Source organism: Pterocles gutturalis, unplaced genomic scaffold (assembly GCF_000699245.1).
Source record: "Pterocles gutturalis isolate BGI_N339 unplaced genomic scaffold, ASM69924v1 scaffold32310, whole genome shotgun sequence".
Taxonomy (NCBI): Eukaryota; Metazoa; Chordata; class Aves; order Pterocliformes; family Pteroclidae; genus Pterocles; species Pterocles gutturalis.
The window spans coordinates 21,441-33,655 of NW_010146890.1; the positions used below are offsets into that span (position 1 = coordinate 21,441).

General features: G+C 37.7%; 1 protein-coding gene across 1 annotated transcript; it reads left to right on the forward strand.

Annotated features, from left to right (window-relative positions):
• Positions 1-4,077: 4,077 nt before the first annotated feature.
• On the forward strand, positions 4,078-9,915 carry FAM150A (family with sequence similarity 150, member A; the record flags this gene model as incomplete). Its single annotated transcript, XM_010085896.1, has 3 exons — positions 4,078-4,131; positions 7,965-8,045; positions 9,851-9,915. Coding segments are annotated over 3 exons (200 nt in total), but the record flags the coding sequence as incomplete, so codon positions are not given.
• Positions 9,916-12,215: the final 2,300 nt, after the last annotated feature.

A 12,215-nucleotide genomic window follows, 5' to 3' on the forward strand; every position in this document is an offset into this window, starting at 1 on the left:
CACATTCTGACATAACAACGGATATTCTGGAAAATGGATAATTATTCAACCTGGCTAAAGATGCCAGGCTTTAAATACTGTAATTGAAGTGTGTTACGGAGAGCACGGTAGCACCTGCATCTAAAAGGCATTTAGATGGCAGACAAAGGTATAGTGACACCTAATGTCATTTCTGGTTTTATATTCTGTTGGAGACATTTGTGCTTTCCTGAAACATTTACCTGCTCTGGAGAAGTTTTCCACGAATGGCTTAAGAGTTGATTTTTTTTTTTTTTTTTTTTTTTTTTAGTAATTGAGGAAAAATGGCTTTGGATTTTAATGGCGTTTTTGTTAGGTGCATGAATATTCTTACAAAAAGAGAAAATTATGATTCTTGATGAAGACTTACTTTCTTACATAGAAAGATTAAGCGACTTGGACGAAGAAAAAGAGCCTGAGCTGTGCTGCTTCACATTTTCTGCTCTTGACTCCAGTACAGCCTGCAGTGAGATGTTATAGATCCCCTGATGTAGACACAAACTAGGCTGAAATCTGGAGTAATTTTTGCTATCTGATTTACACTGCTTCTCTGAATAAGCTAAAAATAAGCAAAGGTTGCCTGTTGAGAGCATAAACAAATAGAGATCTTTATTTTTTCTGCCAAGGTGATATCAGCCCAGGGCTGTGGCTTATTTAGTCTTCTACCTCTCTGCAATCATGTCCATATTAATGAAAAATTAAACATTCATGTCAGCTACCAGGTGCTGAATAACAACTGAAAAGTACATAGAATAATTTCTTAGGGAATTAGTTTAACAACAGTCGTTTAAATCAACTTTGGAAAGTTTACAACAAAATGAAAGACTAGGGAGCAGGAGCAGCTGTTACTCACGGCTGCTTAGTTCAGACCTTGCTAGGTCTCCCTAGCATCCCATTTATCCCAGCGTGGGGTAAAACTCAGGCAGATCCCGTCATCTTTTACCTGAAGCCACAAGACCTTCTGTGAAGTGTCACAACTTGAGAAAATTAACAGTATGGACGGTTTAGAACCAAATTTACTGTATAAATTTAACCATTCTCTCTGTGAAGCAGAGCTGGAAAACCCTCTAAATTTGTCTTGTCCTAGATTTTTGCCATAAATATTGTTAGTATTTGAGGCTGCAGATCCAGTAGCAGATCTGTCGTGGCACCATTTAATAGTTGTCCACGGTCATTGCTGTCTGTGGAAAGGGTGTAGGATGGGCAGCGTTTTGCCCCGGATGAGTAGTTATGTAAGGACACACATAGAGGTCCTAACATAAAGAAGAAAGAAATCCTTCAACTGAGATTATTTATTATTATAAACTGAGATTGTACCCAGGAAAAACCCAGGGTCAATAGCACCAGTGCCTTTTAACTCAGATGTACTCTTTCTGATGAGCAGTGCAGATTTTGTAAGCCTGGGCACAAGAATGCTATAGTCTGAATATTCTCCCAGCTGATTAAAAACTGTGAGTTACTGTATCCCATGGGATATATACTGAGTTGATTGGGAGTTGATGGAATAAACTCTCTCCACTCAATATTTCCTATTCATGTGGGTTTCATGCTTGAAACATTTTATTCTTTCATTTTCCTGTTTCTTTTGTGGCTTTGCCCAGTGTGACTTTCAAGTGTTTTGATGTCAGTAATGGTCTGCCAACCTATCTTCTTGTATTCATGTTTCTGCATTTCCATTGTGAAATCAATGTGTCAGAGGAATTTAACTTACATTGTGAGGATGTGAGCGTGCATTGCGAGAATGGATATGAAGCTATTTGCCTTAGTAGGTGATAGATACCACATGAAATATGACTGGAGTAACTAAAGAGCTTGTTAGAAGCCAAGAAAAGCTAGTGCAGAGGTTTTGTTGTGGTGATTTTTCACTGCTTTATCAAAGCATCCTGTATGGACTCAAGATCCTGCTGCTGGCTGCAGTGTGATCTGATTCTATTCCAAAAAGATATTCATTAGCTTGATTGAAATACTAACTGCTTTGAGACCTCAGCCTCACAGTTGTGTGCAGACAGGAGTGTTTGGCTATGCTGCTGGAAGATGGAAGAGAAAATTACCGTGCTTGTGTTGGGCAATTCATAGTTCTGGCAGAGTTGCCCTTGCCATTAGAGCCAGCGGGCAGAAGTGTTCCAGTAACCTGTGCTGCCCATGATATTCATACAAATGAGCTTAGGTTGTCTTTGTGGAGGGCTCACTGACAGTATTTTACTGAGCAAATGCACTGTGCTATTAAGAAAAGGAACATGTGAAGCAAGCTGAAACGTGGGCACACATTGAAAAGCTGCTTGCTGCCTGGAGGGACGGCAGCCGCGGCAGGGGAGGAGCAGGCACGCAGTCAATATTATTCAGCCGCTTCCCAACACACGACTGACCTAGTTTTCCCCAGTGGGACAGGCATCGATGGGCTGGTGTGAACCCTGGGCTGATGTAGGTTACTCGTGGGCAGCAGACCCTGCAGCGTGGCTTAGGGACACAGACCCAGCTGCAGTGTTATGCGTGCGATACCTCGCTCTTTGCGTGAGCGTCAAATCCCTCCTCCTGTTTTACCTTCTGTGGATTTAGGGGTGGGGTTTTGGCTGTATACTGTATTACGGACTTTTCCTAAATCATTTTATGGGCCAAAAGGCAGCTACTGTTCCCACAGTAAATTCTATAGACTTTGAAAAGACTTGGGTCTAAATGTTCTTTGTCAGGGCAGGAATGTCTTGTTCATTCAAAGCACACGTATTGTTTCACTATTTTGGCTTTTCATATGCTTCATTCTGTGTCATTTTAAACTACCTGACATTTCATATCAGTAAAGTTCGGGTTTAATGGAGAAGGGGTGATATTTAATTTGCAATAAGGAAACAAGTTAGTTAAAACTGAGACTTTTGAGGAATCTTAAGGAAATGGGGTCCCCTAATCTTGCTGAGTTGCTTAAAATCCCAGCCTAAGAATAACACTCATGTGACCACTGACAAACTGCCTAAAGCCAGTGGTAAGAATTTTTTTTGGCAGGTAACCAACATCTCCCTATAGTATGAAAGGAAACTTGCTCTATTCCGAGTGAGATGTTAATTCAGAATGGGAATTGAAAAAATAAAGAGAATACAAAGATTTAAAATGTCATTATCAATAACGAAGTATTTTTAGTGAATAAATGTGTTTAGCTGCTGGTCCTAATGCTGCAAGATAATTTTTCTTGTATTAGTGCTAAAAAAGGCATTTTTTAAAAATTTAACGTAAATACAACTGTTATATGCTGTCACTGTCTGCAATAATGACTGCAGTCACCCAAAGATTTTTTTATACAGTTTTTCAGTGGAAAATTTATGAGATCGAGGGGGAATGTACTAGTTCTGAGAATATTTACTTGCATCAAAAGTTTCTGCTATAAACCAGAGGCAGCATTCCACTGCAAAAAAAAACAACAACAAGAAAAGTCAGTTGAGTTTTTGTGCTAGCTCCAATTTCTGTTCTACCTGATTCCTTTGGCTGTTCTGAGACTTGTATTTTCTCTTATACTTTCTTGAAAAAATGCCCTACATGGACAGGGAATATTTTATAATCCACAGCAGTTTTCACAGGAGAGGACTACTATTTTTTGACTAATAGTGCAATGACGATATGCATGGCCCATATCTGTAGGAGACTTTTCTCTTTAAGTACCTCTTATTTCAAAACCCAAAATATGCTCCTTAGTTTGAATTTATGTAAGTGTTTTACATAATTGGTTCAGGTACTCAAATACTTGTAATAACATGATAACTTATTTATGTTATTTTTATAAGTAATTGTGAAATTATAGCTCAACTCTGACCTAAGGTGTGTAGAAATGATTTTCAGAAAATCTGATAGTGTGTTGTAGGATGAGCATTTGGTATTCATCCGTGTATTACTTGAAACATTTCACAACGTTGTTTACACACACACATATGCACAAAACTATGGAAATTAATTTCATAGTTAATTTGGGAAGCTATTTGGTCTCTCTACAGCAGACATCTTGTCATGTTATGCTTTCAGAGCTTTTACTGTAATTCCTGTATTACATACTTTTCTTTTTTTTCCTTCTCTCCTCAGAAATTTTTCCAAGAGATCCCAGTCTAAAAGACAAATTCATAAAACATTTTACAGGTAAGACAGCTGCTGGGTCTTAATTTACCTACATATGTGTATTCTACGTAGCCACACGAGTCACACCATTAGGTTTTCTGAGGTTCTGCACCAAGTGTAATGTTTGTGAAGTTAAATTTGCATTGTTTAAGACTAGAAGTTTTTACAGAACTCTAATTACATTCAAGTTTGAGTCTGTCTTTGAATAACCTAGTGTAAAATGACTTTCAAAACACGGTAAGTTAAAATTTTCATGATTTAAAACCTATTGTTTCATCATCCTATTGTTGCTTGCTGCTTTACAGCTACACTACAAGTTTCATAGTTGTAGGTACCGAATGTGTACATGTCTGTAAGCTATAGCTACTGCATGGTATATCGACGTGGAAACAATTTGCAGTACGGTGTTAAAAATGTCATATGTGTGGCACCTAGCTGCTATCTCCGGCAAGTACTATTTTAATGAGAGAACTCGGTACATTTTTAAATACATGTATTTTTCCATATTTTTGTCAGTCATACTGTATTTATTCTCAAGTTCTTTAGTTTAAAAACTTCTCATTGGACTGCATATATCTTTTGCAAACAGAACTATGTGGCCATGTAAGTTTTCACTATATCAGGGAAACACATTTTGTTTTCTATCTCATAACGTATAGGTGTGGATGCTTGTTTTAACAAGTCAAACAAATAGAATAAGTATAAATGAATCATAAAAATAATTTATTATTTCCAATATGAAAGTTTAATGTCATTACAGTCAAGTAGTTGTACTTCAAAGCTGAGATGGAGTTGTATAATGAATTTACCTTTGGGACTCTATTTTGTAACTACTGGAAAAATATTGTACCCTGTGAGTATAAGCAAAGAGTTGCCAACAGCAAGATGCTTGCACTGATTCTTTACTCTCCAGTTCCAAGTGTTCTGTAATTCAGAAAATTGAAGGTCTCAGAGAATGGCACTGCAAATCTGTTGGTGATTTTCAATGTTATTGGGATTAGTGGAACTGAAAACTAGATAGTCGGTGGTTGGAGCATGAAAAAGAGAATTGGAAATAATTATGTATTTCCTCTTTGCTGGAAATTTCAGGCAGTCCTTGGCAAGAAAGGAAAGAATTTGTCTCTTTTTGTGTGGGGGAGGTGTCCTCAAACCTTTAGGATAAACACAACTTTGAGGATCTTTCTGCCATGCTGCAGGAAATGTGCCACACCCAGCTGGCCCTTGGCTCTTCCAGTAAACAGGAGTAATTATGAACCTTACCATTGTCAGTCCATATGAGAAAGAAATGAAAAGAACATATAGATTCCAGCTATGCTGTCCTATGTAGCGCGGGAATACTGAAAATTCCTCTCCTGGGGAGGACAGACAAGAAAGATGTGCTTATCTTAATACGTAATCCATTTCCTTTTCATTTTTAACTTTGGAAACTGCTCAGATACCGTAAAAAGTTCAACATAAGAATCTGGGGAAGCTAAATAATGAATACAGAGCAAGTTTCATTATTCAAAAGCAGCAGTGAAAAACAAGCATGAGTTTTATAGAAGGTATTTTGAGAATAATAAATCACAGAAAAGAAAAAAGAGCAAAAAATACTTGAAAGCCTGTTTCTGGAGCCATTCGTTAAATTAATAGTCCTTTTCTGCGTGAGTAATTGCCATAAAAACTGCTGAAATTATTTGACTGACACTACCTGGAATTAATAAGGAAAGCAAGTTCATTCCAAAATTCTTGAAGTGTATTTCGTTGTTGGTTCAGAATTTCTGCCTACATATTTTTCTTTTTTTTTTTTTTAAATTATGTTCTTAAGATCTTCAGTGATGGGTTTTTCTGCCTGTATTTCCTTTTCCACAGCTGTATTAGGTCCTGTAATCCACAGGCATTTTCTTAAAATACAGCCTAACTCTGTTTTTCTAGGTTCTGTTCCAATCATAATCCTTTTTCTATCAACCTTACTTAAGTAAACTGTTGAGATATAGACCTTAGCAGTTCAAGAGTTAGAACATCCTAAACTAATGAAATTGTGAAAAAGAGAGGAGAAGGAGAAATCATTATCTTTCCAGTCCATTATCTTTACAGTTTCAGGGTTAAGGAAATTATTGTACACTTCCAGTATGCCAAGAATAGTAGACACATTTTAAAGCCAAATAAGAACCATATGTAACGTCCTCAAGTATAGGAAAAGCAATAAATAATCTTGTGAGTCATAAAGCTATCTATCAATTCAGCTTGAAAAGCCAGCTGACACAGAGTGCTCTGTAAGGCACAAATAAAATTAACAGCCTATTTTTGATGGCAGGGAAGAGAGTTAGAAAACCGTATATTATCTGAGGGGACGTGGAATTTATTTTGTGACAAAAGCTGATGTTATCTCCATATATCTTGGATAATTTCAAATTACATACTTTCACTTGAGCCTATTTACTCACTCAGATAAAAAATGGCAACAATCTTCCAGTTCAAAGTTGCAAAGGCTGCTTTGTCAGTTTGTTGAAAAGCTTATTTGTGTCTGAAAAATCTCATGAAATCTACGTTACTGTTAAATCTATCTAGTGTTCATGTGTGTTTGCTGTCACAGAGAGGAATCTTCTCTCAAGTTTGTTGTAGTTTGGCTCCACTATCCAGAGAGAATTGGCTTGCTATGTTTTACTAGGCTGATAAACCACATTTCAAGTGGTGAAATAAATATTTTTTGCCTTGAAATGTTTGCTGTCTTCTTCTGACAGGAAAGTTAGTCAACACAGCGTGCTTCATACGGCTCCTTCTGTAGCATTGCTTCAAACAAGCCACTCTTATCCGGGGTTTCTGTGTGCTGAATTTGGAGGGTGCAAGTGAGATTTAGCCTTGCTTGGTTAGTGCCAATTTATGTCAGTGTTTTCTGTCCAGATCACAAAAAACTCATCCCCAGCTGTCAGTGGTAGTATTGCTAAGCAGGTTACATGATGCAAATACTACATTTTTTGCTCAGCTTTTCAACACAGATGCTGTCAGTAACACCTTTCCCAGGCCATCAGCAATTATGGGAGGTCTCTTTGACAACCTGTTACCTTTGAGCCATGTTTTGGAGACCGGTGGCTATATACTCTTCTCAAATATTAGTGCGGTCAGATGCCACTGATACACAGAGAAGGGAGCACAGGCTGGAAGAACAGAGACACAGCACACTGCACCCTGGGCACACAGAGGTTTGCCTTGTCGAGATGTTGAAACACGTGCTGCCCTCTGCACATCTGCACCCTTTCTTGCTAGGAACAACTTTAATAGGAGATCAGGTTCCTGGATGCTATTCAGCTGTTATTTTTTTTTTTCCTCAACACACACATTGTATATTAAGAACTTCATAAATCATCTATGTGCAAATTAGAAGCATTAGCACATGAAGCTACTTCATCTTTCCAGGGCTTAGAAACTCATATTTACTTAAAATGTTGCTTTTATTTATCGTTAGGAATAATATCTGCATTACAGCTATCTTATTTGTTCGACATTAGAATACTGACTACTGAGCAAACAAAATGTTGTTGTAGTTACACTGTTCTCTTTTTCAGCATATAAGAAATTTTACTGCTAATTTTGAATTACTGGAATTTCAAGGCTAAGCCAGTCCATCATTTCCAAGGGCCATTTTTCCGCTTTCAGATCATGAGCATAATAACGTAGCGATAGTATATCTTTCTGTTACTTCAGTAGCATTGTTATAGTTGTGTTGCACCATAGTTGTTTAAGGGGTGGTAAAAGACTAAATGTAAATTTCTCAAAACACGTGGAAGTTAATTCAATGCGCTGATGTAATTCATTGAAGCTGCAAAGCAGTGACACTGAAAGCTTGTGGTTAACTCCTGCTTACTCTCAAACAGGGCCAGTCACATTTTCATCAGAGTGTAGCAAGCACTTTCATCGATTGTATCACAACACAAGGGACTGCTCAACACCAGCTTGTAAGTAGTAGTTAACGTACCTTCAAATGCTAGCTGAGATACTTTTTTTAAAAGAAACCTGCTTTTCCTACTAAGTGTTTGATGTGCTAGTCCGTTTGTAACTGTTGCTCTTTACGTTAGCACTATAGTACAGAATATACCCAAGGCCTTCTAATATCCGAAGATTTTCTAGAAATGCACTCACAGTCAGCTGCATATAATGGAGCTCCTTCAAAGTGAGACTAACATAAATGAAATGAAAACTACACTCTGAAAAACCAGTCAGGCATGCCTATGCAGAGGACAAATAAGTAGCCATATTCTCCTTCCTGCTTGCTTTAGATCTACTTATTAGCTTGTGCAATATGATCAAATCTGAATCATTGCCTCCCTTCTTTTAACACTCAATAGAATAGTTATATCTTGGGTTTTTGGTATATTTCAGTCTGTGATGATAATGTTCTATTGTATATATACCCATTGTTAAAGAAAATATAATCAATTAATTCATCATTTGTTATTGATACTTGCAGTTCTTATCAAAAAATATTACAGTATGAGATCCACAGTTTTGCTTTAACACAGCCTGAATATAATTTTGTCAGAGACTGAAAAACAAAACTGTCTTAAGATGTTATTAAATGGATAAAAGAAACAAATGAAACAAACAAAAAAACCCAAACAAAATGGAAATCCCTTAAAAGGTAGTTACTTTAGCATTCTCTAGTGCAATGGACAATTCAAATAAACTGAGTGGAAAATAAGCAATACCATTTCATTAGAAAAGGTGAATTTCATTAGTGATGTGTAAGCAGAAAGTATGGACCAGGGTGCTTTGGAAATCTTTCAGGATTTAACACATAAAAATGATGACACTTCTTGTCTGCGTGGCAAGCACTTTTTGTGAGCAGCTGAGATGCTCTCTTGTCAAAGCTCAGCACCTCAGAGGATATGGCTTTTGAAAGAGGACAGAGCAGCCCTCGTCTCCATCCACCCTTACACTTATCAGAAGCTGGAATGTAGTAATCCATGGCTGATCCTCAAAAGATATACATATAGCTTTGTAAGTAGATATATGAGTAGGCTAGACATATATCTATTACATGCTGCATAACAAAAAATACCACGCATGTTGCATATTGCATACCTTGATACATGGATCAATAAGAATATTATTTGGACTCCCCTGTATTGCCTGAATGCTTCACTTTATTTATGAAGAAACACAGTCATAATATTTTTCTTCTAATTAAATTGCTTTTCTTAAAGTTAAAAGCAAGATTGTGGTTAGGACTGTATGAAGAACTGATTTTTAATTTCAACTACCAAAACAAAATTTTGAACCAAGGACACCAGAGAGAGAGATAGCAAGTGGGACACTAGTATGTCTAGTCCGATGATTAGGAGATGTACTTAGACATGGAAAATATGGATTTCCATCAATGTTAATACCAAGTAGAAAAAGAAAAAGTTTTAAAGAGCCTGACCTCAAACTACCTCAATAGTCTGCTGGTTAGAATAGCCGCCCAGTTAATGAGTTAAATTCTTTCAAGTAAAGTTGAGAGTTGAACCTGGTCTTCTACATGTTAGGAGGAAACTACCTGGGAGAAAATTAATTGCTACCATCACTCACATTTCCTCTAGAGCCCTGTCTAGGATAAGGTACAATCTAACTTTGCATCTTGCACACATAATTTCATGGATGTCCACCACTGAGTAGAGTGTCTGAAATTCTAGTAGAAATTCTACATTTAATTTTATGCAGTTTTTTTGAGGGCATCTGGCAGCAGAGATTCATTATTGCTGTGGATAATTTTGTTTTATAGATTACAAAAGATGTGCAAGGTTGCTAACAAGATTAGCAATGAGCCCTTTGTGTACACAGTCCTAGGATGTTTGCTATGTAAGTATAATTTTTTCCCACTCATTTTCTTATTTGTTGAATGGTCTAGTGCAAGTCTTCACACTTGCACGTTGTTATGAGGGGTGCATACAGAAATGTGGTATTAACAGAGTGCATCAGCATGCAGCTCTGGCACTGCTGTACGGACAGGCCTGTTCCTCATGGAAATGCAGAGAAGCACAGATACCTCTGACAGGCCCCACTGTAATTTCCTACAAGTCACTTGTGGCACCATAGCCCATAACTATGCACTGGGTGACCCCTTACTGTTCAAAATTTTAAGAAGGAGACTGGCTGCTGAAAGACAAAGTGCACGAGGACTTCATCAACGCATTTATTTCAGGCCTTTCGGAAGAGGGCTTTGTTGTTAATCCATGGAAGAAGCAGAATGTCTTGGTGTCAGCTCTGCCAATACAGTCTTCATAGATATCACATCACTTCATTCATCTTTGGGACCACTTTTCATTCCCAGATTGTCTCCTGAGGGTTTCTCTAAAGTTAATACAACTTCATGGTGATGGCACAAAACTGAACGTAAAGATGTGACAAAGCTTAATACTTCAAGTAACAGGATGTGGAAGGAATCGGTCTATTCTTGTTTATGAATTACATGTTAAATGTGTTAATTAAACAGCATTGTCACTGATAAAGGGAACATCTTCAGGTGAGCTGTTTTCTCCAGTTTTTTTAATACCAGTAAGATGGTTACACTTCTGACAGTAATTTGAAAAACTGCATTATCAGCAAATAAAATATATAAAATCTGTGAATTTTATTTATTTAAATTTCTTCAAAGTTGGTTTCCTTTTACGACCTCCTCCTGACAAATACTGCAAGCTTGGTGTTTGGGGGAGTTGTGTGTGTCACTTCTTCCTGCATCAAGATTTCAATTCATACTAATCAAGAATAGGAAAGGAAGAGCAGGATATGAGTCAGTGTTAGCTGATTTGATTTCCAAGTGGAGGTGGGATTCATTTTGGTGGCTTTGAGAAAATGAAGAGTATAGCAATATTTCAGTGCTGAGATGAAATGATATATTTTCTTTCTCCTTTTCTTTTCTTAACTGTTTTTAGTCTGTTTGGCCTCTTCCCTTCCAGGTCTTTCAGATGGTTTTGGATACATCAGGGGCACTGAACCAGAGACTGACTAGAGATCCCATTATTTTTCCAGGATCTCCTTTTGATGACTAAGGGCAGGAATCCTTTTCTGAATACCCTTTTTAAATTTTTTTTTGAGGTGCCTAAATTCCTGTTTGTTTGTTAGTGTTCTCTTTCAAATCTCAGCTTTCTAAAACATCCCAGCACTTTCTCATTTTCTGCACTTTCACCCACCTAGGCTGTGTTTCTTCCTCATCTGTATCCCTTTACACCTCTGGGTTCATGGCTCAGGGCTTCCAGAAAGATTTCTGGGTGTTCCAGTACATTTTTTCTTTTTCTTTCAAGAGGATGAGTCAAAGATCTGCCTCCATATCCACAGTACAGAAACATCCATCTCATCCTATTTCCATCTTTGAAATACAAAAGGATCAAAAGTTGCTATGATTTGCAAATCCAGGTGTTCTAATTTGCCTGCCAAAAATACACTCAAAGAGATGACGTGGGGAAGGGAGGGTTTAAATGGTAAGCCATGTTAGCAGCTCATGTGCACTGTGTTCACTTAAAGTTGTATCTAGGCTGACTTTCTCTTTACCATATTAAAAACAGAGAAAACATCATAGGAAAAGTAGAGCTATGATCTGAGTGTTTCCCAGCTTCCTCTGTGCTCCCTCACCATGTTCCTCCAGCAAACAGAGTGGTTAGTTTACCCTGGCGATAAGACATGTCTCCATGTTTACTCACATCCAATATCTTCCTGGAATGGAAACATTTTCCTGAGAAGGATCAAGAGTGGCAGGAGTCACTCTTCCCTCCAAATAGACAGGGCAGGACAGGAGTTGCATATATTCATCCCTCAGTAACACTGGCATGATTCTGTTGTTGCTTCTATGTTTTGACACAGGGAATCTGTTTTCCTCACCACCTTCACACGAGCTTAGAGAGGACAGGGTCATAGTTTGTGTTTACTGTAAGGGAATTTGCCTTTGCTTTAACATCTGAGAGAGTCTTGGAGACTCTCCGTTGCCTTAAAGGAGGAGGTTCTCCCACTCAAAGAACTGAAAACTATTTTTAAGCACTTCTCCTGCATGTACTAAACAGCGTGCATTTTCCTCATAAAAAAGAGCTACAGTGCTCTTATGCGAATATTTTCCTCCCCCTCCTGTAGGTGCCCGGGTAGAGAAAGGAGACGTG